Source organism: Oncorhynchus gorbuscha, linkage group LG16 (assembly GCF_021184085.1).
Source record: "Oncorhynchus gorbuscha isolate QuinsamMale2020 ecotype Even-year linkage group LG16, OgorEven_v1.0, whole genome shotgun sequence".
Taxonomy (NCBI): Eukaryota; Metazoa; Chordata; class Actinopteri; order Salmoniformes; family Salmonidae; genus Oncorhynchus; species Oncorhynchus gorbuscha.
In genome coordinates this window covers 65,546,181-65,573,363 of record NC_060188.1, presented here as the reverse complement: position 1 = coordinate 65,573,363, position 27,183 = coordinate 65,546,181, and the positions used below count along the sequence as shown (strand labels likewise).

At 43.4% G+C, this 27,183-nt stretch overlaps 2 protein-coding genes across 12 annotated transcripts in view; both read left to right on the top strand.

Moving 5' to 3' along the window:
- Positions 1-289: 289 nt before the first annotated feature.
- On the top strand, positions 290-4,118 carry LOC124000516 (arsenite methyltransferase-like). Of its 3 annotated transcripts, none has more exons than XM_046306926.1 (11): positions 302-390; positions 653-703; positions 822-952; positions 1,169-1,319; positions 1,432-1,568; positions 1,875-1,944; positions 2,484-2,565; positions 2,768-2,899; positions 3,117-3,259; positions 3,391-3,513; positions 3,936-4,118. In XM_046306926.1, exons 2-11 carry the CDS (start codon positions 671-673, stop codon positions 4,050-4,052), a joined length of 1,119 nt encoding a protein of 372 aa, XP_046162882.1. In that variant the 5' UTR covers positions 302-390; positions 653-670; the 3' UTR covers positions 4,053-4,118. The 3 variants fall into 3 exon arrangements, with proteins under 3 accessions (XP_046162883.1, XP_046162882.1, XP_046162884.1); XM_046306928.1 differs by having other exon boundaries at positions 3,763-4,118; XM_046306927.1 differs by lacking the exon at positions 653-703 and having other exon boundaries at positions 290-390.
- Positions 4,119-4,551: 433 nt separating this feature from the next.
- LOC123998730 (ubiquitin carboxyl-terminal hydrolase 25-like) overlaps positions 4,552-27,183 on the top strand; it is a 56,940-nt gene continuing 34,308 nt past the window's right edge. For 2 of the 9 annotated variants that reach the window (XM_046303837.1, XM_046303836.1), the window contains exons 1-10: positions 4,554-4,782; positions 9,171-9,248; positions 10,247-10,448; positions 13,088-13,211; positions 13,437-13,599; positions 14,195-14,281; positions 15,792-15,929; positions 18,212-18,288; positions 18,580-18,653; positions 21,892-22,046. In XM_046303837.1, coding sequence (XP_046159793.1) covers positions 4,741-4,782; positions 9,171-9,248; positions 10,247-10,448; positions 13,088-13,211; positions 13,437-13,599; positions 14,195-14,281; positions 15,792-15,929; positions 18,212-18,288; positions 18,580-18,653; positions 21,892-22,046 — 1,140 coding nt within the window. In that variant the 5' untranslated portion in view covers positions 4,554-4,740. Of the gene's footprint in view, positions 4,783-9,170; positions 9,249-10,246; positions 10,449-13,087; positions 13,212-13,436; positions 13,600-14,194; positions 14,282-15,791; positions 15,930-18,211; positions 18,289-18,579; positions 18,654-21,891; positions 22,047-27,183 lie in introns of all 9 variants that reach the window. The other 7 variants (XM_046303834.1, XM_046303832.1, XM_046303831.1 and 4 more) reach the window with 7 other exon arrangements.

Here is a 27,183-nt window from a genome sequence, read left to right as displayed (position 1 = left end):
AGAGGAAAACATTTGCTATATGTGACTCAAAAAACAATGTTCAGTACAGTACAAAGAAAGTGCCTGGACAATTGACAGTTAAAATCATAAAGAACACATTAAGGAATACATTCATGAAAAACATGAATACAACTGAAAAACAATTGTAGTTTGTTGCATGAAGTGGGGGTAAGTGAACTTGGCCTCAACAAATCATCAAAATCTGGTACTATCAAGTTTGGATGGATTTTACAGGACATAGGCCTCTGCTGGATGCCCTTTTTCCAAACTCAGCTGGCTTTAACTAGACCAATCAGTTGTCATAAAATCAATACTCACCTTGCTCTTAGATCTCAATAAATGCAGAGAGGGGAAAGGGAACATCAACTGTGAAGCGATCTTTCTAGCCAGGTAAGCTCTGTCATTTCGGTCAGTCCTATTACCAGCTAAAACATTGTATGAAAAAATAATTATGTAAAGTAAAATCAGCAGGGATTACAATAAATTCAAGGTGTGCTTACACCTTACACTAGTAGTATCTCTGTTACACAGTAATAGCAAATCCGCCCAACTGTCTTCTGGTATGTGAATGTTTCAGTGTTCTCAGCCTATCAGTTTTGTGTTTTGAACAAAAAAGTGTTTGTTTTCTTGGCAACAATTGATGTGAAACCAGCTATAATCAGCCTAAAAAATGGAAACCTTGGAATATCATGAACTTGTTCAGGTATATATTTTCCCTCACTAGCATACCGTGCTGTTATTTAACAGATTTTTGTCACTGTATCTGATGTTAAATGTCTGAATCATATTTATTTGAACTACTATAATCCTCCTCACTGCAGAGATACTATGGCTCTCGCCTGGAGATACATGGTAATCTAAAGACCAGTGCATCATGCATGTCACCATCCACCCCAATACCCCAGAGCACTTTTGATGCACTTCGACTAGTCCACCCCTCGGTCTGCAAAAAGTATGCTAAGTCTCTCTGGTTTATAACCCCATATTGTTATATTGTTGTGTTCCTAATAATAAACATGTTGTAACTGATAACAGGCTAAATCAATAACATCTAATTCACTGTTTGTCTATGTGAAAAGCATCAATACTATATTTGCATTGCACCAGCATTGGTCACTCTCAATGCATTAGTATCTACTGTCATGGGTGCTACTGTGCTGTTCTGCAGATACTCTGGTTGTGGGCTGGTTGTTCCTGAGAAGCTACAGGGCTGTAAGGTGCTGGATCTGGGCAGTGGCTCTGGCAGAGACTGCTTCATTCTCAGTAAACTAGTGGGCCAGAGCGGTCATGTCATCGGCATTGACATGACAGCAGAACTGGTAGGCTTACCGTGCCGCACAATATATTTTGTGGGAATTCCCTACCTAATATCTTATCACAAATAAAACTGTGGATCACAAGTGATTTTCATACTATGTATCCTAAACCCAGATCCTGGCATCACGCAAATATGTCCAGTACCACCAGCAGAAGTATGGCTACGAGAAGCCCAACACCATATTTGTGCAGGGTTACATAGAGAAACTGAATGAGACGGGAATACAGAGTGGTTCGCTGGATGTTCTGGTGTGAGTAAAGCTGTTCCTTCCTTCAACACCCTTAGGCTTGCTTTCTGCTGGGGATCTTTTCGAGTGAGTGTCTTACTGAAGAAAATCCCACACAACACATTTCCAATGACAATCCCTCCTCTCCATCTCCTTTGAGCTAATAGTCTGTTAAGGGAAAATGGCTTATCTATTTACCATTTATTCACTGATTGGTTCACAGATTGATTTATCAATTTGTTCCCTGATTGGTGACCTGATCGGTTCCCAAATACCCTGACTAACTGATGTCTCTGCCGTCTTCCTGCCTGTCTGTCTGTCTGTCTGTAGGTCAAACTGTGCCATGTGTCTGTGTCCTGACAAGAAGCCGGTTCTCAGGGAGGCTTTCAGAGTGCTCAAGGTAACCTTCACACTCTCTGGTGGTCAGCCAATACCTCAGCAGCATGCTGCATGCCTCACATAAATATATAAAATATTGATTAAGTAGCAATGCTGAAAATTGGAAACAAGACTATGTGATTTTAAAAGCTACTTGATTTACAAAGTGGCATCATTTTCATGAATCATTTGCTTTTCCTCATTTATCTTTGTCAGTATGTGAACCTATCGTTATGCAACACGCAGTGTGAAATCAGATACTCTATTGCCATCTGCTGATACTTTATTGCCGTCTGCTGGAGAAACAATGAACATTTACTTATGAGGATGTGGTTTGATTTACCTTCACCTACAACATTGTAAAACATTTATTTTTGTAAAGATTAGCACCAAAATAAATGACCAAAATAAAATAATAAAACTATTCCCTCATAGTATATCACATGATCTTCATACAACAATATAGTATTTTGATTGTCTCTTGAGCCTTCTTGTCAGAACTCTGATAGGTTTTATAGATTGTAAAATGTTTAATTCATGTCAAATCCTATGTATTTACAGGAGGGTGGGGAACTTTACTTTAGTGACATATATTCCAGCAAGGCTGTTCCGGAACATTTGAAACAAGACCCTGTTCTGTGGGGTAAGAATGCTTGCTTTGTGACAGCTGACAGAGTTAAAAGTTGAATGTATGCTATCTGACAGGAATAATGATGTTGAGCCAATGCGAGACCCAATAACACACTGTTCTAGATACATTAAAATATCAACAACATAGCAGTGGAGGGGGGTTTGAGTTGGTTGGGAATTGTTCATCTAATGTCATGTTTTCTGTGTTGTGACAGGTGAAGGCTTGAGTGGTGCCCTCTACTGGCGAGACCTGATCTCTCTAGTGCACGAGGTGGGCTTTAGTACTCCATACCTTCTCACTGCAAGCCACATCATAGTCCACAATAGTGAGCTACAGAAGAAAGCAAGTAAGATGGCACATTCATGTCTGCCTCTCAATGATCTCATGAATAGGACAATGAGATGAAGGTAGACTTCAATGTCTAGCAAGGTTCAACAGTTCCGTTCTCTGTTACCGTCTCTCTTGAGCATTATTCTGAAACATGATTGGGTGAGAAGAAATGAATATATTGTTTAATTTCAACCACTTCCATTACCAACTATCAGTTTTCTTGTTCCCCACAGGTGGCATCACACACACCTCTGCAACTTACCGCCTCTTCAAGTTGCCCAAAAATAGAAAGCAGAGCGACGCAGTTGTGGCTTACAAAGGAACGGTCCCTGACCATCCCGACCTACTCAAGTTTGACATGTATCATTATTTTGAGGTGTGTCCAAGTAATTTGTCACCAAACCTATTCCCCTATTAAAAAGCTGGCAAGTATTCCTCTTCTCCCTTTCTGGACCTGCGTTTTGCCTCTGAAGAGCTGTGTTTTGTGTTTCTGCTTGATCCCTACAGACAGACATAGAGGTAACCGTGGATGCAGAAATGGCAGCCGTGCTTCAGCATTCCCGATTCTCCTCTGACTTCTCCATCCAAAGCTCAGACAAACCTGCACCAAGCCCTAAATGTGCCCCTCAGGTAAACCCTCTAGTATATTTCCTCTGGGCTATCCAGAAACCATCATGCATTTGTATATTTTTCCACCATACATATAGACCATAACAATATGTGCTACATTACACAAAGAGAAAGAAAGAGAAATTCTAGTCAGCAATTCTTATCATTGTAATTAATAAATAAGTTGATCCTATGGTCATGTATCTGGCAGGGCTACATGTTCTCTGTTATGTAGAAGTACAGCACTTTCAGCACTTTCATCCCACTCAGGTCACAGCATCACTCTGAACAGGAGGAGGAGGCTTACCACACAGCTCAGCCCACTCAGTGTCTCAAAAGCCCTACTGTTTGAATAGATAGCTATATGCAGTAGTCTGCAAGCACCGGTAGCCAATTCTCCTTCTCTCTCCTCTCTCTCCTCTCCTTTGTGATGTGCTTTTCAGAGTTGCCACCTTAATAACCCATTCCTACTTGCTGATAACCTCAAACTTCATTCAAAGCCCTCCACCAAGATTGGGAACACTGAAGAACCAGTGGAAAAGTATGACACTACCAACTGAAGGGAGATACTATTTTCTTCATGAAAATGAATATAATAAACATGTTACATGATTTTGTTAACTACATTTTTTGTGTGATTTGCAAATATATTTAATGTGGGTTCTGTTTAATTGTTAATACATTGCTATTAGAAATGGACTGAGTTGGGCCCTAACCTTACACCACACATTTAAGGCATTAAAGTGTCATCTAGAAAATACACACATTGTATCAAGGCTGTCTTTCTCTCTTTGGGAAAAATAGTTATTATATTATATAACCCACATTATTACCCTTATTCATAGTCATTGGTAATCACACAAGACACAAATATGTTCAAACCTTTAATAGTGAAGCTGACATGTTATTAAACTAAATCCAAAATGATTGGTTTCGTATAGGAAGAAATGAAAAGGGAAAGTATGCAAGAATACAGAACTGAAAGTTGTTCATTACGTAATTCTAAAACGAGATCAGTGACGTAAATGCAGTCCAACAAGGCAATACTAATCGAGAACAGAAAAGCGATCGCTTGCCAGCTGCATTTATTTTTCTTCCATGCCTGCATTTCCCATGGCGCCCGCTATCGTGTTGGTTAACTGGGGGACATATTAACTGTTATTTCATTTAACTTGGATATAACTAGGTATTTTTAAAAATATTTTTTTACCTTTGTTGAAACTATTTTCGTTTAATTCTCAACCGGCCATGACCGTGGAGCAGAATGTCCTCCAACAGCATTCTCAGAAGGTAGGTGCATCGTAGTGGCAATGTTTTCCTTCTCCGCCTGGTTGCTAGCTAGCAAAACTGCCAGAGAAAGTTAGCTTGATGTTTGTTCCCAAGTGTGGCGTCAGATCCTTGGATATTTTCTCAATCGATTGTACAGTACCTGAAAGTATTTATAAACAACATGCATCGTTAAATAATCCCATTGCCTTGTCAAAGAAATCACGAAGGCAGATCGGTATCCAACTACAGTAGCTAATTCGGTATCTAGACCTATCTACATTGTCAGCAAGTTAGCTAGCGCGTTATCTTGCTAACGTTACAGCTAGCCCCGCTAACATAAGTTTACCAACAGTGACACGCCTATGAGGGCAACGGCTAGCTAGCTGGGTAACTAGCTAATGTCGTCAATTCAGCATTACAAGCTGGTCGTTACTGGGTGGCCAAATGTTGTTAGCTACCCCAAGTTCAGACAGTCTTTGCCCTGTGATCATATGTCGTCAGATGCTAGCAGCTACCGTCAAATGTAGCTATATTGTTAGCTAGCTAGTCAGCTAAGGAGTCAGAAGCATTAGAAGTAGTTTACAATTATTGACTGTTGAGGGGTTATAATAGCAAGTTACTATTGCTTTCAACATGCAAACAAGACACTTGACCCAGGCTGTGTGCTTGGTCTGGTTTGCTAACGTTACTGAAATTACTGTTGGGATATGTTTGTTTACGTGCAGTGACTGCCAGGCAGCCAGGAGTGACAACGACGAGTGAATGCAACTGCATTACTGCAAACTTGCTGGGTGTGGGTTGGTTGGTTAGTTTGACAGGTTACGTTAAATAACATATTTGATAAATACGTATCTAGTACAACTATGCATATATGCATAATTGATTGTGTTTTGATTGTAAGATGGAAAACCATTGGTCACATTACACCTTATCTCTTATTTGTTCATTGGATTTGGAAGAGGAGGTGCAACAACATTACTTCTTAATTTTAGTTAATTATTAGAGGGCAGAATGAGCAATAGGTTGTTAACCAATATTAACTATATGAAGCAAATGATCTAGCCTAGTACTAGTGAGCTGGCTGCTGACAGCATAGCCCTCACACCATAGCAGCTGGTTACGTAACTGAACTCTTTTTAGGTAAGGTAGCTAGCTACCTACCAGCAGTATTACACTGTCATGGGATTTGTCTGAGGGTGTTACCATCCCTCAGATTACCATCCAGCACCACATCCTTTGATCAGTGTTGATGGTGACATGATTTGGCAACATGTTTAGATTCTACTCTCTATTGACTTAGTTCAGAACAGCAGGAGGTTTATCATCATCATCGTGTTATTCGACTATATACGGCTATTTATATTGCTGCCATGTAAAGTTGCAATACACTTAGGTAGTGCCACACAGTTGGCATTCAAAACAGTATATTGCCTGGTTGCATGTAGGCTTAAATTCACTCACATTGGATATGGGATAAGATTAGCGTTCTTGAAACATTATTTGCTTGAAATAAAATTATCTCTGAGAAATTAAGCAAATTTATTGCAAACAAATGGACTGCATTCATACAATCTTCAGTAACAATAGTACCTAATCAATTTGCTTAATTTCTCAGAGAGAAAATTATATTTTGACAAAATAATGTTTCAGTAATGCTGATCTTATCTGTTTCTAACTACAGAAATGATTTCAGAACAATCGAGGAGATGGTGGATGTCATCCTCTTTCTTGTGCTTTTTGAGGTGGCATGACTAAAGGCTACTCCTATAAGCTCATTGGTCTTGTAACACTTAGGAATGCCCATTCCTGTAAGGCTCGCTGTGCTAGTGTCAATCACTGACCTCATGGTAAGGAGAGACTTTGTGCGACAGACAGACAGACGCTCTAGACTTGCCACATGAGGATGAGTCGAGGTGTGTTCCAGGCAACTGGAAGCTGGTAGCCTAGTGGTTAGAGCGTTGGGCCAGTAACCGAAATGTTGCAAGATCAAATCCCCAAGCTGACAAGGTGAAAATCTGCCGTTCTGCCCCTGAACAAGGCAGTTAACCCCCACTGTTCCTCGACCGTCATTGAAAATAATAAGAATTTGTTCTTAACCGACTTGCCTAATTTAAATTAAATATAAGAAGGCCTGACCCTTCTCACCCTTGGTCACATTCTGCCTGCTTGTAGCTAGCCTATATAATGTGTTCATAAACGTGACCAAACAAATGCACTTTCTACAAGACAGTGGTTTGTTATTCACAACGCAAGACGGAGTGCCTGGATACAGCCTGTAGCCGTGGTATATAGGCCATATACCACTAACCCTCGAGGTGCCTTATTGCTTTAATAAACCGGTTGCAACACAGTAATGCAAGGAACTACAAATCTAAATTGAAAATGTTGCTTTAATAAGTCAATTCATAAATGCACTTTGCCTGAAAAAGTAGTACGGACAATTCTTAACCACATGCTAGCTAGCAAGCTTACATTAAATGTATGCAAATACCAAGCATTAGCGCCACTTCTAGAGTGACTAACACTCGCCAATTATTTATTAATGTTGACCTGAATGTTTCCATTCATTGTGCACAAATTAAATAAATTGTCCCATGTTATTGTTTGTTGGCCCCGCTGGAAATTGATGCCGTTCTTTTAGCTGGGGAAGATGCTGCTGTGTAGTGCTCCACCGCTTCCAGATTTGGCATCCAGTAACTTTGAAGCAAGGTTTAGAATCTGTGTCCACTGACATACATTATTTCTCGTGCCTCTAGTCCGGTATCTGACAGTTTCTGGATCATGGTGGATCGGAGACAGTGGTTGGTAAATCTGCGACCTGCCAGCTGTTTTGAAGATATTTGGCAACATTGTTGCGAGGATGTTCACACCCATTGGCTCTTTTGTGTACCTGAAGCATAAGACAACATAACCTTAGCTAATAGTTAGGTCTACATAGAGACTGGTTATATTGCCAGGATACATTAGAATGATTTAGCTAGTTAGCTAACAGTGAACCATAAAAATCCTGTAGAATGAGGTTCCGCTCCGTTTTTGATGTATTCCCAAACTCACAATGTATCCATTTTTCTTCACAACAGTCAGTGATGCAGGTAAGTGCCCACTTTGTTTATTTCACAATGTTCGTTTCGGATTCTGTCAAGTTCAATTAAACTCACATTTTCTACACCGGCATGTCAAGCTATTGTTGATGTAGCCATTTTATCAAGGTGAAAAGGCGCAATGATATCAAGCTGAAAAGACAAACCTCATGGTATACGGTGTCACATACACACGGCTAAATGCTGTTTTAGCCAATCAGCATCCAGTATCCAAACTACCTAGTTTATGATTAGAATTAAGAGACACCCAATAATAGTGAGGTTCTTTTGAATTCCAGTATGGGGTGGAGTGTGTTTGTTTGGAGAGAGAACTTGGCCTAGCAGCTGTCTCTGGGTTTGACCCACTGTCATAAGAGCACTGCCTAGTAGTGTTTACTGCCTAGCCTGCATGGGAGCTGGGCCAGAGAGAGAGACTGAGACTGAGATGGAGAACTTGGTTGGTGTGTTGTTTATGTTCAGTTACTCTTAACAGAGGTGTGAACTGTGTTTTCCCTCTCTCTCTCTCGTGGCCCTGTGAAACACCGGTGCCCCAGGCAGGACCAGAGTGAAACTCTTTCACTTTTAACCCCCCTGTGAAATATCTGGAGCTAGTTGCTAAGGAGCTGCTGCACAGTGGACACAAGTGGAGAACTAGTACACACTACGCTCCCATATATATTTTTACTCAAACATAGGCCGTCCATGATGACATCTTTGCAGCACAACAGCCACTTTTAACAGTGTAGGGCCTACTTACTGTACAACCCTCTATGGCTACTATCCTAGGACCTAGAATAGTGGCCTGAGCCTCAGGCCCTGACAGCCAGTGATCTCCATCATTGTTTGGAGCGTTGGAGTGCACTTGGGCAGTGTGTGTAATGCACTGGCTCATTGTTTAGTGGACACAGCCATTGTGTGGTGTTAAGCCCTTGCATCCCAGCTGGGGTTGACATGCAACAGTTACAGCAGGGCAGACATGAGTGCACAGTGCAGTATCATCCTCTCCACTAGCTAAAGCCTAACTGTCGGGTGTTTAGAGAAACGGTCAGGGGTCCAGATAAGGCCTGCATGGATTCGGTAAAACATTGTAGTCTACTTGCAATGCAACACCCTCTGCAGCCTAGCGAGCTTGGTTCACTTATGATTCAGTCAGACATTGTGTTCCTGCTGATGTGTAGTGCAGTTAGTGAAGTGATGGAGAGTGATGTGTGTCCTGTCCTGTTATGTCCTCTTCTCGCTTTCTATGAATCTCTCTGCGTTTCCCCCCCCCCCCCAACATCTCTGACTGCCTGTTTCTCTGATGATGTGTGCGTCTCTCGCTCCTGACAGCACCAGCAGACTCTACTGAACCAGCTGAGGGAGGTCACAGGCACCACAGATGTCCAGCTGCTCCAGCAGGCCCTGCAGGTAACACGCACACAAGGCCCTGCGGTACGGATGCAGTGATGTCAAATTGCGAGATCTTGTTAAATTTCTCAATTTACAATGTCTGAGTGTTGATCAAGCTGTTGTATTTAGTCTGTAGTGCTGAACGATTGAACTAAAATGTGTTGGTTGTTTAGTAACTGGAAAAAACAAATGACTCGAATTCCATTTAGTTTTTAGTTTTTTTTGTGAGCCGAACATGCTGTTTCTTAGAGATAAATCTAATCATTCATGAGAGAAGTCAAGAACTATGGGACGCTAGGCTGAAAGGAGTTGTAGTTTTCATAGTAGTTCAGCACAGAAACGTGGTAATTAACTACTTAACTTTTTTCAGGCTCGGACAGAGTGACAGATTAGAGGGGAAGAGGCAAAGCAAGTGGTTTCTCTGTCCAAAATAAGCCCAATGAGTTTATATTTGCTTAATTTGGACCTAAGTTTGTCTCCTTCCTTTTGGACGACTCCCCCCATTGGTAGGGCGGAGACATTCAAGACAGATCTCTGGACGGATACACTTTTACACCTGCTACCTTAGGCTAGATCGTACAGTCATCGGGCTAGATGCATACAGACCGCATAAATCGCAACGAGAGGGATCAAGACAGGTTGTGAAAGTATGCCTTATCTACTTTGAAGAACTAGTAAAATGATTTAATCAGACAGCTCTGCAGCATACTTAGGTATATAGCTAAAAGGATGACCGTACAATATGGGGAGCACATAGATACCATTATATGGTCTGGTTGACTGACTGATACAGCCAGACCATATAGCGGATATTGATTTTCAGGGATGCATTTCAAAATGGTTTGACACAATTTGATATGTTCCCAATTTTATGTTCCGAAATCTCTAGTGGGAGTTCTGGAAATTGCTTATTTTCACCCAATTCATCAGCTTTATTGATCTCCCAAAGTAAGTGTTGACAGTCTACATCTAAACCAGTCTCTGACAGTAGAGCTCTAACCCTGCTGTCCCTGCAGGTCAGTAATGGAGACCTGGCGGAGGCGGTGGCCTTTCTGACAGAGAAGAATGCCAAGGTGCCCCAGCAGGATGAGGCTACCTACTACCAGACCACCCAGGTGGGCAACGACAGATACATCAGCGTGGGCAGCCAGGCAGACACTAGTGAGTACCTACCTCACCCAGCACTGCCCGGGGCAGTCCCTAGCCAGGGAGATGCCAGTGAGTACCACTACCTACCTCATCTCCGGTGTGTGCATAAGAAAAAATCTGTAGGCCTCAAACCCATTATATACAATGCATTTGGAAAGTATTCAGACCCCTTGACCTTTTCCACATTTTGTTATGTTACAGCCTTATTCTTAAATATATATATTTTTAATCCCTTATCAATCTACATACGATACCTGTTAACAACAAAGCAAAAACAGTGTATTTGAATTTTTTGCAAATTAATACAAAAAAAAAAAACACATTTACGTAAGTATTCAGACCCTTTACTCAGTACTTTGTTGAAGCGACTTTGGCAGCAATTACAGCCTTGAGTCTTCTTGGGTGTGACGCTACAAGCTTGGCACACCTTTATTTTTTTGGAGGGGGGGGTTCTCCCATTCTTCTCTGCAGATCCTCTCAAGTTCTGTCAGGTTAGATGGGGAGCGTTGCTGCACAGCTATTTTCAGGTCTCTCCAGAGATATTTGATCGGGTTCAAGTCCGGGCTGAGCCACTCAAGGACATTGAGAATTGTCCCGAAGGCACTCCTTCGTTGTCTTGTCTGTGTGCTAAAGGTCATTGTCCAGTTGGAAGGTGAACCTTCCAACAGTCTGAGTTCCTGAGCGCTCTGGAGCAGGTTTTCATCAAGGATCTCTGTACTTTTCTCTGTTCATCTTACCCTCCATTCTGACTAGTCTCCCAGTCCCTGCCACTGAAAAACATCCCCACAGGATGATGCTGCCACCACCATACTTCACCGTGAGGATGGTGCCAGGTTTCCTCCAGACATGACACTTGGCATTTAGCCCAAAGAGTTCAATATTGGTTTCATCAGACCAGAGAATCTTGTTTCTTATGGTCTGAGTCCTTTAGGTGCCTTTTTAGCGAACTCCAGAGTGACCATCAGGTTCTTTGTCACCTCCCTGACCAAGACCCTTCTCCCCCGACTGCTCAGTTTGGCCGGGCAGCTAGTTCTAGGGAGAATCTTGGTGGTTCCAAACTTCTTCCATTTTAAGAGTGATGGAGGCCAGTGTGTTCTTGGGGACCGTCAATGCTTCAGACATTTTTTGGTACCCTTCACCAGATCTGTGCCTCGACACAATACCTGTCTCGGAGCTCTGCGGACAATTCCTTCGACTTCATGGCTTGGTTTTGGCTGCACTGTCTCTGGGACTTCTAGACCGGTGTGTGCCTTTCCAAATCAATCAATTGAATTGTAGAAACCACTCAAGCATGATCAATGGAAACAGGATGCACCTGAGCTCAATTTTGAGTCTCCTTGCAAAGGGTCTGAATACTTATGTAAGGTAATTCATTTTTGTGTGTGTGTGCAAACATTTATAAAAACCTGAGTTTCACTGTGTTTATGGGGTATTGTGATGTTTGATGAGGAAACATTTTTATTTAATACATTTTATAATAAGGCTGTAACATAACAATGTGGAAAAAGTTGAGGGTGAATGATTAACATTACTGTCTCCCCTAATTTATATTTGATCATATTTTGCAAATCTTTCCCATTTAGTTTCGTATTGAAGCTTGAAGTAAGCACTTAGCATTGTATAAAGGTCTGTGGGATGGCATTTAGTAGGATGCCTCCTGGTTCTCATGTGAGACAAGGGGTTACTTTGTTGAAATTAAGTGATGTCATCTCTGTGGAATTTTCTGAGATGGGCACGAGAAGTCCTGCCTTTACTGCAGAGGCATATCCTTCTCTGTTCGGGAACACCATATCCTTCTCTGTTCGGGAACACCATATCCTTCTCTGTTCGGGAACACCATATCCTTCTCTGTTCGGGAACACCATATCCTTCTCTGTTCGGGAACACCATATCCTTCTCTGTTCGGGAACACCATATCCTTCTCTGTTCGGGAACACCATATCCTTCTCTGTTCGGGAACACCATATCCTTCTCTGTTCGGGAACACCATATCCTGATACGCCCCTTTTGACTTTCATGCAGGAATGGCCTGATTAATGAACTTACTCACTCCTTTGGATATGTTTGAAATAAGGAAAACGACCTATAACAGGGGTGTCAAACTCCTTCCACAGAGGGCAGAGTGTCTGCAGGTTTTTGTTTTTTCATTCAGTTAATAGCTAGACAACCAGGTGAGGGGAGTCCCTTACTAATTAGTGACCTTAATTCATCAATCGAGTATGAGGGTGGAGTGAAAACCAGCAGACACTCGGCCCTCTGTGGAATGAGTTTGACACGTGAACTATAATTTAACCCAGTCAATAGAATTGAGAGTTGTCTGAGAGGAGGGGAGAACCTTTTTGCTCTATTTACTACTGTGATGATGACTCACCTTAGTCTTTTTATAGGTTTGTTTAATATTATAGGCTACTGCACCAAATTTTAAGCTCTCCTCTTCACTTTGTGGTCTTTTAAGCTGGGATAAAAAAAAAAGGATATTGTCTGTCTGCCCTTTCCTGTCTGTGAAACACTGCAGCATGACTGGGATTATAAAATCAGTAAAGGTGGGATTTGAACTTGGAGTACTTAACTTTAAGCGTAAATCGTGCATTGATGTCAGTGGAAGATTGGTGTGAAAAACTTGAGTGATGTTATGAAGAAGGTCAAAGTAATGTAAGTAAGTATATGTGTGTATGTAAGTAAGGAGTTGTTCGTATGTGTTGCTTTAGATGTGATTGACCTGACTGGTGATGATAAGGATGACCTCCAGAGGGCTATCGCTCTCAGCCTGGAGGAGTCCAGCCGGGCCTTCAGGGAGACTGGCATCACCGACGAGGAGCAAGCCATCAGCAGGTACACCACCGTCATGCCATCAGCTGGGCTAAGGGGAGAGGAGGAGCATTCAGGGAGTTGGAGTGTTTGAGTGGAAAAATGTCAATGATCTGCGCATTTGAGGGGATCAGACTGAGCAAGTCGCTGTGCAGTTTTGCTAATGTGCTTTATTCATGTTAGGGCTTTGAAATAATAAAATATCCTTTTGATGAAAGTGCTTTCTTTAACTTGTTGTACTCTTTGCAGAGTTCTGGAGGCCAGCATAGCGGAGAACAAGGCGAGCCTGAAGCGGACACACACGGAGGTGTGGAGTGACTCGCCCAACCCTCACGACCGGAAAAGGATGGAGAACTGCCCCGTCGGGCTCAAGAACGTGGGCAACACCTGCTGGTTCAGCGCCGTCATCCAGGTGGGGATAAACACACACCCTCCATTTTGACTCTGCTAAACATCCTAAATCAATGTAATGTATTCAATATAGACCTTGACATATATGTAGAGCTCTTTCTAGAGAGACTTGGAAAGACTAGCCCTCCCCGTCATAAGGTATGGATTACGTTGTTAATGTATAGACCCCCTAGTAGAGGGTAAAGTGAGCTGAAATATTCTGAATGAACACTGGATACACCGTCACATGGTCCCTGTCTGCCTGTGTTTGGTCTCCAACCACAATTAGAGATTCAATGAAAGCAGGTGATAAAATGAAGTGACAACTCCACTAATCATTCTCCTTTACTAATTATTTAATATTTTTTTCAAGACATATGGAAGTTTGGTTCGTAACTTGGAACGCTAACATTCTTCTGTAATCCATCATACCCATACAGCATTCCAGCTAGCAGCAACAGTGTGATAACATCCATAGTGTAAAACAGCTGTTGACTACCTCACTGTACAGCAACATGCATGCTCTCTTTTGATAGTGCACAAATGTTTAGTGCTGGTTCAAAGCGACATTAATGTTATTCAAGAAAGCTGACTGGTTTCTATCTGTTTGTTTCTAGTCTCTGTTCAACCTACTGGAGTTCCAGAGGCTGGTGCTGTATTACTCCCCTCCTGCCAGAGTCCAGGACCTGCCTCGCAACCAGAAGGTGAACCACCTATCGTCCTCCACTCACCCAGACAACTCATATCAACTCTCAGCAGTGAAGCTTAGGTCAAATCCCCCGGACCAATACGCTACAGAGATAGTGGCACTGAAAACCTCCCCTTCTGTTAGGAACATATGTTAAACCCTATAGGCGATAGCTGGGGAAAGGTCTGGTTAGCTCTCTCCTGACTTTGAGATCCATGGCCCTCAGCTAGACAGCTATCATTCCTGTTAGCCTCTGAGCTGGGCATTGGCCCTCTGAAGAGAGGCTCGACTCTCTGGGTTGTAAATACCCTCACTGTGCAACATCTCTATTTGGTTGCAGCATGATCTGATTTCCCCTCAGGTTCCAGTGGTTCACGCTCCCCCTGACTGCCCTGTCTATTTAGCACCCCCCCTCTCTCTGTAGCAGTTGCAGTCTTTTCCTCATTGGTTTCCACAACTGCGATCTTATCTGCACAGCACGTTGCTCCCACCCGCTTCCCATGGAGCACGCCATAGGGTTAGTGGTTAGCACACATCCACTAATCTGGGATAAGCCTCTGCTGCTGTTGCCATATAGCGACAGTCTAAACAATTTGCGCATTATGCCCAAAATCTTGATGTTTTTGTTCGTCATGGTCTTCGGGGCAGGTTTTTTTTCATGCTGTTCGTGCAAAAAAAAAAAAAATGGGGGGCAAGTCGAAGTAGCCAAAGTCTACCCTCCTTCTTCGGTGATCGGTCAACAGTACTACTCCTAGTAGGAGTGGAACATTAAGTGTTTGTTTTCATTCAAAGAGAGAAGACTAGTTTTCCTGCACATTTTGTTGACTTGAGAAATTCAGACTATTTTGAGGAATAGTTTCTGGCTCTGTTGTTGCTACGGCGTCTCGAGGGGCAAATGCTAATATTGACCCTTTTTAAAAATTGTTTTTCAACTGAAGGGCTCCCATACTCATTCCTTTTAGGGCTTGGACCCTAACCGGTCATCAATAGCCTTGAGCACCGAGAGAACCTTGCTCTGGTTTTCTTTTAATCTGCTCTTTTCTGTCAACAAGGCTCGACTTCGAAGCAAGGCTTTGCTCTTTGCTTTTAACATCTACCATAGGCTTAGTGTGTAATTTATAACTCATTGATTCATTGCCAGTAGTTGTGGTGCAGCCATCCAGTCAGTGTCCTACTGTATATAGAGCAGTGGAGGACACCCTCTGGTTGTCACATCTCGCACCAGCTCAGATTTACTGGGTCAGCTAAGCATCGCTAGGATCCAACAGAAAAACATATTCTCTCGCATGAACTGGGAATATACCCGTTCTTCATATTCTGATAGGCACACTACCACCATCATAAAGCACTGAATGTGAACATATTATAATAGTATTACTTCTCAATGCAATCCCTACGGTCTGAAAGATGGTTAACATTAAAACTGGAATATGACTGTGGTTTGGAAACCATTATTCCCTTACTCTAGAAGGCGAGTTGTCATGGTAACTAACGTCCCTGTGCGTGTTCCTGTTGTCGTTCCTTAGGAGCACAGGAACCTGCCCTTCATGCAGGAGCTGAGAAACCTTTTCTCACTCATGGTGGGTTCTAAGAGGAAGTACGTGGACCCATCGCGTGCTGTGGAGATCCTCAAGGACGCCTTCAAGTCCAGCGAGTCTCAGCAGGTAAACCTCCTAGCTATCACTCTACCCTTCAAATGGATTTATAATGCCTTTTTTACATAAACAGTTGTCACAAAGTGCTTTACAGTAACCCAGCCTAGACCCCTAAAAAAAGCAAGCAACAGCACAGTGGCAAGGCAAGACAAAATGGACAGGGCTACAGGGGCTTGCTGTAAAATAAATGTCTGACTGGAGCAAATACTCTTATTGAGCAATCAATTTAATGTGATTATTCTACTCCAGTAGAACATTGTCTAATGTACACTACATTACCAAAAGTATGTGGACACCTGCTCTTCGAACATCTCATTCCAAAATCATGGGCATTAACATGGAGTTAATGATATAACTTTCCACTAGTTGTTGAAATATTGCTGTGGGGACTTGCTTCCATTCAACCACAAGCAGTTGGAGTTCCAATTCATCCAAAAGGTGTTCAATGGGGTTGAGGTCAGCGCTCTGTGCAGGCCAGCAAAGTTCTTCCACACCGATCTCGACAAACCATTGGACTTCACTTTGTGTACGGGGGCATTGTCATGCTGAAACAGAAAGGAGCCTTCCCCAAACTGCTGCCACAAATTTAGAAACACATTATTGTCTAGAATTCCATTGTATACTGTAGCATTAAGATTTCCCTTCACTGGAACTAAGGGGCCTATCCTGAAACCATGAAAATGTAAAAAACAGATCATTATTCCTCCATCAAAATTTACAGTTGGCACTATGCATTGGTGCAGGTTCTCCTGACATCCACCAAACCCAGATTCGTCCATCACACTGCCCTGTGGTGAAGCGTGATTGATCACTCCAGAGAACGTGCTTCCACTGCTCCAGAGTCCAATAGTGGCAAGCTTTACACCACTTTAGCCAACGCTTGGCATTGCACATAGTTATCTTAGGCAGCTGCTCGGTCATGGAAACCCATTTCATGAAGCTACTGACGAACAGTTCTTGTGCTGAAGTTGCTTCCAGAGGCAGTTTGGAACTCTGTAGTGAGTGTGGTTGCAACACGCTTCAGCGGTCCTGTTCTGTGAGCTTGTGTGGTCTACCACTTTGCGACTGAGATGTTGTTGCTCCTAGACGTTTCCACTTCACAATAACAGCACTTACAGTTGACCAGGGCAGCTCTAGCAGGGCAGACATCTGACAAACTAAATTGTTGTGAAGGTGGCATTCTATGACCGTGCCATGTTGAATGTCACTGAGCTCTTCAGAAAGGCCATTCTACTGCCATTTGGTGGGTGGGTGCTAGGTCAGCTTGAGTATTGCCGATTGTGGCTTCTATCAACTGCCAATGCTTGTCTTTGGAGATTGCATGGCTGTGTGCTTGATTTTATACACCTGTCAGCAAAAGGTGTGGCTGAAATAGCCAAATCTACTCATTTGAAGGGGTGTCCACTTACTTTGTGTATATAGTGTATATCAGATATGTATGTATTTTTTTTAAGCGACCAAGATACCATTGTTTTGTCAGTTGGTAAATGCATGATTAGAATTCTCTCTTTGGCAGAGGACTGACCCCTCCCTTAACTATTTGGCTGAGTCAGCAAGGGTAACAAGGCCCAGTGGAAGTTGGAACACCAGGCCCTCCCCTGTCCCCCTGACACCATCAACCACGCTTGTCTATAATGTTAACCCCTAGACCACGATTAGCTCCTTCATGCTAATATGCTGTAATGTAATGGTAATATGACACCGTCCCAAAACTGTTCAGTGTCTGCCCCCCAAAACCTGTTAATGATGAGCTAATGTTTCTGTTAAGGTCCTGTGAGGTCGGCCATCTGACCACTGTACTCATGAGTAACGTCTGCAGTACGCTCTGCTCTTGCCCCTTCGTGTGTCTGGGGTTAGAGAAGCGTTGACCCCAATCAGAGGGCGCAATGGACGTCTGTAAAGGATCCTCTGGGCTGTTGGTTGCTTTTGAAGCCTAAAGATTAGATTTGACCCAACTGGGGAGATATAAATCGACTTTAGCAATTTACATCTCTCAGTATAATCCCACTTACCTCCTTTCCATGTTTTAAACCTTGGCTAAATTCTCCAGGTTTAGGAGTTCTAGGCCTATTATATTCTACAGTGATTTTAAGTGATTGGACCTGTGCTGCTGGGCATAGTTGGAGCCTGTGTAAACTCTTCACTCCTCACAGTTGCCCTTAAAGCATTGTTCTAATTGTCCGGTCTCTCTATGTTATGCCCTGAAAGCAGCTTTCTAATTGGTTTGTCTTTGTGTGCTGCTTGTAAGTAGTGTTGTAATTGGTCTGTTTCTCTCTGTGTTCCCGGAACAGCAGGATGTCAGTGAGTTTACACATAAGCTGTTGGACTGGTTGGAGGATGCCTTCCAGATGAAGGCAGAGGAGGACAGGTATGGAAAAACATCTAGCTAATGTCAGCACATGAAACACACACACACACACGCTGTGATTAATTCTCCTAGGGGACAAAGGGACACATGCCCTCTCTGTGTTTTCATACAGTATGTACCATAGTGACTTTAGTAACCATTTTATGAAGGTACCTGTGCAAAAGGGGCTAGGATCATTATTCATATAGCTTAGAGGCCTAAACATCCTCTTCCACGTGGGTGTGTGTGCGTGCGCGCAGTGTGACACCCCAATGAGTGTGTGTTTTGACTCTGACCTCTTTCCGTTCCCAGAGAGGGTGAGAAACCAAAGAACCCGATGGTTGAGCTGTTCTATGGCCGCTTCCAGGCTGTGGGGGTTCTGGAAGGTAAGAGAGGGAAGCAGACATGTTAGAACGCCCCTGGTGTAGGAGAATAGATGACTGGAGAGTGATTGAGAGATGAGGCTCAGCCGTCTGTAGCAGCAATGAGAGAGGGAGAGCGAGCCCTTGCCCCCGGTAATGAAAGGTGACCTTGTTTTAAAGATGCACTCTCAAACGTTTGTATAATTTCAGACAGTAGTTTTGAAAGTGGTGCTCACGAGCCAAAGGTGGTCCCTGTTTTTGTGTACTACGTCATCAAATTGTGTACTAGGTCATCCATTTCGTATGATATGTTTGTCCCAGAAATCGGTCTTCTCACAAATGTCTGTAGCGTCCAAACAGTTTGACCTACAAACTATTATGACCACTCTCATGAACACGATGCTGTTCTCACACAAGTGTCACAAGAATCGTCTGAAGGTGACCGGTACAGGTTTAAAAAATGTATGGAAGTATGAAGGTAGTTTTGTGCCTACCCCCAAAACGGGGTTAAATATCTCCTTGATATAGGACAGACACTTCAAAACCTTGATTCTTATCATTTATTTTTTTGACTGTCCTTTTTGCCATTTAGGAATGTTATATATATTTTTGTATACGTAAAGGGCTCCTAAAATTCTAAATCAAATAGCTAAATGATCCATCTTAACACAATGCCATATGTCAGCTTAGCCCCCCCCCAACCTCTTCGACTGTAAAGAAATATGTTACGAATTTGTTGTGCTTAAGAACCCGGAGGTCATCTTTAATGAGATGTGGCACATGTAAAAGTACCGGGGCTGCAGTGCATTGATCCTGGAGGACCTTGACGTCTGATTGACATTGTGCTAATTATGCATGACAATACTGGCTCAGAACCGCCAGACACAAAGCTGGACCAGCAAGGCAGCTTCTGCTCTTCTTATGACCTTAATGTCTCATTAGCATGTCCGCTAGCTTTACCTCTCCACTCCCTGGGTTCTGTTTTTTTTTATTCTGGTCAGTCAGCACTCAGGTGCTGTGGTCAGCGCAGTGGGTCAGCTGAGGGTCTGTGCTGTATGTAGTCAGTTAGTGGATGTGATGGCATCATCTGGGTTCAAATGTTATTTGTCTTATTTGTTTGGTTGAGCTTGCCTGGTGCAATGGGCAGGGTTTATACCTTTTCCATTGGTCCATCTGGCATCCCAGGCAGGCTCAATCAAATGCTTTAAGTATTTGGGGCGGCAGCGTAGCCTAGTGGTTAGAGCGTTGGACTAGTAACCGGAAGGTTGTGAGTTCAAACCCCCGAGCTGACAAGGTACAAATCTGTCGTTCTGCCCCTGAACAGGCAGTTAACCCACTGTTCCCAGGCCGTCATTGAAAATAAGAATATGTTCTTAACTGACTTGCCTGGTTAAAGGTCAAATTAAAAATAATATTTTTTTTGTAACTAAACAAGGCCTGGCTGATAAATTAGTGTGAAATGGGTCTCTCCTCTCTCTCACACGCCTGGGCCACTTTCTCCCTAGCCTCCCCATATGGCACGTGCTCGCAAGCTAGGGCTAGGCCATGGAGGAATAGTACTGCATAATCGGGTTCAACTGCCTCTACCAAATCCCAGTGCTTCTTTAATTAGTTGTTGGTTATGGCCACAACCGTTATTGTGAGGTACATACAGTGAGGGGGGAAAGTATTTGATCCCTTGCTGATTTTGTACGTTTGCCCACTGACAAAGAAATGATCAGTCTATAATTTTAATGGTAGGTTTATTTGAACAGTGAGAGACAGAACAACAACAAAAAATTCCAGAAAAAACGCATGTCAGAAATGTTATAAATTGATTTTAATTTTAATGAGGAAAATAAGTATTTGACCCCTCTGCAAAACATGACTTAGTACTTGGTGGCAAAACCCTTGTTGGCAATCAGAGGTCAGACGTTTCTTGTAGTTGGCACCAGGTTTGCACACATCTCAGGAGGGATTTTGTCCCACTCCTCCTTGCAGATCTTCTCCATGTCATTAAGGTTTCGAGGCTGACGTTTGGCAACTCCAACCTTCAGCTCCCTCCACAGATTTTCTATGGGATTAAGGTCTGGAGGCTGGCTAGGCCACTCCAGGACCTTAATGTGCTTCTTCTTGAGCCACTCCTTTGTTGCCTTGGCGTGTTGGGTCATTGTCATGCTGGAATACCCATCCACGACCCATTTTCAATGCCCTGGCTAAGGGAAGGAGGTTCTCACCCAAGATTTTACGGTACATGGCCCCGTCCATCGTCCCTTTGATGCGGTGAAGTTGTCCTGTCCCCTTAGCAGAAAAACACCCCCAAAGCATAATGTTTCCACCTCCATGTTTGATGGTGGGGATTTTGTTCTTGGGGTCATAGGCAGCATTCCTCCTCCTCCAAACACGGCGAGTTGAGTTGATGCCAAAGAGCTCCATTTTGGTCTCATCTGACCACAACACTTTCACCCAGTTGTCCTCTGAATCATCCAGATGTTCATTGGCAAACTTCAGACGGGCATGTATATGTGCTTTCTTGAGCAGGGGGACCTTGCGGGTGCTGCAGGATTTCAGTCCTTCACGGCATAGTGTGTTACCTATTGTTTTCTTGGTGGCTATGGTCCCAGCTGCCTTGAGATCATTGACAAGATCCTCCCATGTAGTTCTGGGCTGATTCCTCACCATTCTCATGATCATTGCAACTCCACGAGGTGATATCTTGCATGGAGCCCCAGGCCGAGGGTGATTGACAGTTCTTTTGTGTTTCTTCTGTGTTCTTTTGTTGTCACCTTCTCAACAAGCTGCTTGGCGATGGTCTTGTAGCCCATTCCAGCTTTGTGTAGGTCTACAATCTTGTCCCTGACATCCAGCTCTTTGGTCTTGGCCATGGTGGAGAGTTTGGAATCTGATTGATTGATTGATTGCTTCTGTGGACAGGTGTCTTTTATACAGGTAACAAACTGAGATTAGGAGCACTCCCTTTAAGAGTGTGCCCCTAATATCAGCTCGTTACCTGTACAAAAGACACCTGGGAGCCAGAAATCTTTCTGATTGAGAGGAGGTCAAATACTTATTTCCCTCATTAAAATGCAAATAAATGTAACAAATTTTGACATGCGTTTTTCTCGATTTTTCTGTCGCTCACTGTTCAAATATACCTACCATTAAAATTCTAGACTGATAATTTCTTTGTCAGTGGGCAAACGTACAAAATCAGCAGGGGATCAAATACCTTTTTCCCTCACTGAGTTGGCACATTTCTGTGCTCCTGTTCCCTTCCTCACAGGAAAGAAGTTTGAGAACACAGAGATGTTCGGGCAGTACCCTCTGCAGGTGAATGGCTTTAAGGACCTGCACGAGTGTTTAGAGGCAGCCATGATCGAGGGGGAGATCGAGTCCCTACACTCATCTGCAGAGAACTCTGCCAAGTCTGGACAGGAGGTCAGTGCTGCTGCTCTCTGAGACACACCAACAACAACTGACAGTGGAGTTTGGCATTTTAACTGTAATAGATTTGTAAAAGGGAAAATGAAACTCAAAAACATCTTCCAAATCTATGGTTATTCACACAAAATGTACAGGCAAATAGGAAGTACCATTATGCTACTGTTCAACTACCAAATGTTATCAGTAGCCCACTAAACTGTGATTGCTGATCCTGAACACTGGGGCCCCTCAGGGCTGTGTACTTAGTCCTCTCCTGTACTCCCTGTTCACCCACGACAGTGTGGCCAAACATGACTTAAACACCATTATTAAGTTTGCTGATCAAATCAAATCAAATTTATTCATATAGCCCTTCGTACATCAGCTGATATCTCAAAGTGCTGTACAGAAACCCAGCCTAAAACCCCAAACAGCAAGCAATGCAGGTGTAGAAGCATGGCGGCTAGGAAAAACTCCCTAGAAAGGGCAAAACCTAGGAAGAAACCTAGAGGAACCAGGCTATGTGGGGTGGCCAGTCCTCTTCTGGCTGTGCCGGGTGGAGATTATAACAGAACATGGCCAAGATGTTCAAATGTTCATAAATGACCAGCATCGTTGTAATATAATAATAATAAGGCAGAACAGTTGAAACTGGAGCAGCAGCACGGCCAGGTGGACTGGGGACAGCAAGGAGTCATCATGTCAGATAGTCCTGGGGCATGGTCCTAGGGCTCAGGTCCTCCGAGGGAGAGAGAGGAGGAGAGAATTAGAGAACGCACACTTAGATTCACACAGGACACCGAATAGGACAGGAGAAGTACTCCAGATATAACAAACTGACCCTTGCCCCCCGACGCATAAACTACAGCAGCATAAATACTGAAGACTGAGACAGGAGGGGTCAGGAGACACTGTGGCCCCATCCGAGGACACCCCCGGACAGGGCCAAACAGGAAGGATATAACCCCACCCACTTTGCCAAAGCACAGCCCCCACACCACTAGAGGGATATCTTCAACCACCAACTTACCATCCTGAGACCAGGCTTAATATAGCCCACAAAGATCTCCGCCATGGCACAAGGGGGGGCGCCAACCCAGACAGGATGACCACATCAGTGAATCAACCCACTCAGGTGACGCAACCCTTCCAGGGACGGCATGAGAGAGCCCCAGTAAGCCAGTGACTCAGCCCCTGTAATAGGGTTAGAGGCAGAGAATCCCAGTGGATGACACAACAGTGGTAGGCCTGATCATCGACAATGATGAGACAGCTGAACAAGCCCCAATTAACATCGACAGGGCTTTAGTGGAGTGGGTCGAGAGTTTCAAGTTCATTGGTGTCCAAATCACCAACGAACTATCATGTTCAGTTGTGAAGAGGGCTCGACAACACCTTTTCCCCCCCAGGAGACTGAAAAGATTTGGCATGGGTCCCCAGAGCCTCAAAGTTCTACAGCTGCGCCATTGAGAGCATCCTGACTGGTTGCAACACCGCCTGGTATGGCAACTGCTCAGCATCTGACCGTAAGGCGCTACAGAGGGTAGTGTGTACGGCCAGTACATCACTGGGGCCAAGCTTCCTGCCATCCAGGACCAATATAATAGGCGGTGTCAGAGGAAAGCCTAAAAAATTGTCAGACTCCAGTCACCCAAGTCATAGACAGTTTTCTCTGCTACCGCACGGCAAGCGGTACCGGAGCGCCAAGTCTAGGACCAAAAGGCTCCTTAACAGCTTGTACTCCCAAGCCATAAGCCTGCTGAACAATTTAATCAAATGGCCACCAGACTATTTACATTGACCCCCCCTTTGTTTTGTACACTGCTGCTACTCGCTGTTTATTATCTATGCATAGTCAATTCATCTCCACCTACATGCCCCCTGTATATAGCCTCGTTGTTGTTATTGTGTTTTTTATATTATTACTTTTTATTTTAGTCTACTTGGTAAATATTTTCTTAACTCTTCTTGAACTGCACTGTTGGTTAAGGGCTTGTAAGTAAGCATTTCACAGTAAAGACACACTTGTTGTATTCAGCGCATGTGACAAAGTTTTATTTACAGTTGGAATCAGAAGTTTACATAGACTTAGGTTGGAGTCATTAAAACTCGTTTTTCAACCACTCCACAAATTTCTTGTTAACAATCTATAGTTTTGGCAAGTCGGTTAGGACATCTACTTTGTGTATTACACAAGTAATTTTTCCCACAATTGGGTCAGAAGTGGGTCACAATTCTAGTGGGTCAGAAGTTTACATTACACTATGTTGACTGTGTCTTTAACCAGCTTTGAAAATTCCAGAAATTTATGTAATGGCATTAGAAGCTTAACATCATTTGAGTCAGTTGGAGGTGTACCTGTGGATGTATTTCAAGGCCTACCTTCAAACTCAGTGCCTCTGCTTGACATCATGGGAAAATCTAAATAAATCCGCCAAGACCTCAGAAAAACAATTGTAGACCTCCACAAGTCTGGTTCATCCTTGGTAGCAATTTTCAAACGCCTGAAGGTACCACGTTCATCTGTACAAACAATAGTATGCAAGTATAAACACCTTGGGACCATGAAAGACCACTCAGCAAGGAAGAAGCCACTGATCAAAAATCGCCATAAAAAAAGCCAGACTACGGTTTGCAATTGCACATGGGGACAAAAATCGTACTTTTTGGAGAAATGTCCTCTGGTCTGATGAAACAGAACTGTTTGGCCATAATGACCATCATTATGTTCGGAGGAAAAAGGGGGAGGCTGGCAAGCCGAAGAACACCATCCCAACCGTGAAGCATGGAGGTGGCAGCATCATGTTGTGGGGGTGCTTTGCTGCAGGAAGGACTGGTGCACTTCACAAAATACATGGCATCACGAGGTAAGAAAATTATGTTGATATATTGAAGCAACATCTCAAGACATCAGTCAGGAAGTTAAACCTTGTCGCAAATGGGTCTTTCAAATGGACAATGACCCCAAGCATACTTCCAAAGTTGTGGCAAAATGGCTTAAGGACAACAAAGTCAAGGTATTGGAGTGGCCAGCACAAAGCCCTGAGCTCAATCCCATAGAAAATGTGTGTGCAGAACTGAAAATGCATGTGCGAGCAAGGAGGCTGACAAACCTGGCTCAGTTACACCAGCTCTGTCAGGAGGAATGTGCCAAAATTCACTCAATTTATTGTGGGAAGCTTGTGGAAAGCTACCCTTAAATGTTTGACCCAAGTTAAACAATTTAAAGGCAATGCTACCAAATACTAATTGAGCGCATGTAAACTTCTGTCCCACTGGGAATGTGATAAAATAAATAAAATCTGAATTCAATTATTCTCTCTACTATTATTCTGACATTTCACATTCTTTAAATAATGTGGTGATCCTAAGACTGGGAATTTTTACTTGGATTAAATGTCAATAATTGAGTTGAGTTTAAATGTATTTGGCTAAGATGTATGTAAACTTCCGACTTCAATGTTGACTGGCTTTCTTTTGGATGGTGAACCATTGTTGATACACAAGTGTGAAAAACCCAGCAGTGTTGCAGTTCTTGACACACTCAAATCGGTGCGCCTGGCACATACTACCATACCAGGTTCAAAGGCACTTAAATCTTGTCCATTCACACTCTGAATGGCACACACACACAATCCATGGCTGTCTTTCAAATTCAAAGTAGACAGCCCTCTGCCCTAAACCCTCAGCCCTTGAATGTTGTTTTACATCGTCACGTCCGAGTGTACCTTAAATGTCCCTTGCCAAAGCGAGAGAGAGTGATGATCGGAGAGGCAAGGTCCTTGGTGGAAATATTGAAGTTGAGCTTAAAAACAACCAACCTAAAGCTATTAATATACCTAGTAAGCTAACATAGCTAGGTAGCCCCCCTGTCAGGTAGCTAGCTACAGTTACCCATAGCTGGCCAGCTAGCTTTATAGTTTAGTAATATTTATTCCAATACATTTCAGAATTGCAAAAAATGCTTATGAATCTAGCAATGTTTTATAGATTCTTCACTACGGGACTAAGCCAATTTGCCAAATAAATAATATATAAACTCAGCAAAAAAAGAAACATCTTGTAACGGCGTTCGTTTGTCGAAAGAGAGTCGGACCGAAATGCAGCGTGGTGGTTACTCATGTCTTTAATGAAACAAATGACGATACATGAAATAACTTAATGAATACAAAAACAACAAACGGTGAACACTACACAGAGACAGGAACAATCACCCACGAAATACGGCTTGTCACCAAAAGCACTCACAAACTTCTACAGATGCACAATCGAGAGCATCTTGGCGGGCTGTATCACCGCCTGGTACGGCAACTGCTCAGCCCTCAACCGTAAGGCTCTCCAGAGGGTAGTGAGGACTGCACAACGCATCACCGGGGGCAAACTACCTGCCCTCCAGGAGACCTACACCACCCGATGTTACAGGAAGGCCATAAAGATCATCAAGGACATCAACCACCCGAACCACTGCCTGTTCACCCCGCTATCATCCAGAAGGCGAGGTCAGTACAGGTGCATCAAAGCTGGGACCGAGAGACTGAAAAACAGCTTCTATCTCAAGGCCATCAGACTGTTAAACAGCCACCACTAACATTGAGTGGCTGCTGCCAACACACTGTCATTGACACTGACCCAACTCCAGCCACTTTAATAATGGGAAATGATGTAAATATATCACTAGCCACTTTAAACAATGCTACCTTATATAATGTTACTTACCGGCGCCGACTGAGATGGCCGCCTGGCTTCGCGTTCCTAGGAAACTATGCAGTTTTTTGTTTTTTTACGTGTTATTTCTTACATTAGTACCCCAGGTCATCTTAGGTTTCATTACATACAGTCGAGAAGAACTACTGAATATAAGATCAGCGTCAACTCACCATCAGTACGACCAAGAATATGTTTTCCGACGCGATCCTGTGTTCTGCCTTACAAACAGGACAACGGAATGGATCGCATGCAGCGACCCAAGGAAACGACTCCGAAAAAGAGGAAACGCGGCGGTGTTCTGGTCAGACTCCGAAAAAGGGCACATCGCGCACCACTTCCCAGTATTCTTCTTGCCAATGTCCAGTCTCTCGACAACAAGGTTGATGAAATCCGAGCAAGGGTGGCATTCCAGAGGGACATCAGAGACTGCAACGTTCTCTGCTTT

Excerpts from the sequence above, each read along its gene's own strand:
- LOC124000516 (XM_046306926.1), top strand. The coding sequence starts at position 671 with ATGGAAACCTTGGAATATCATGAACTTGTTCAG. Across the intron at positions 1,945-2,483 it reads AGGCTTTCAGAGTGCTCAAG|GAGGGTGGGGAACTTTACTT; the intron begins GTAACCTTCACA and ends ATGTATTTACAG. Across the intron at positions 3,514-3,935 it reads GCCCTAAATGTGCCCCTCAG|AGTTGCCACCTTAATAACCC; the intron begins GTAAACCCTCTA and ends TGTGCTTTTCAG.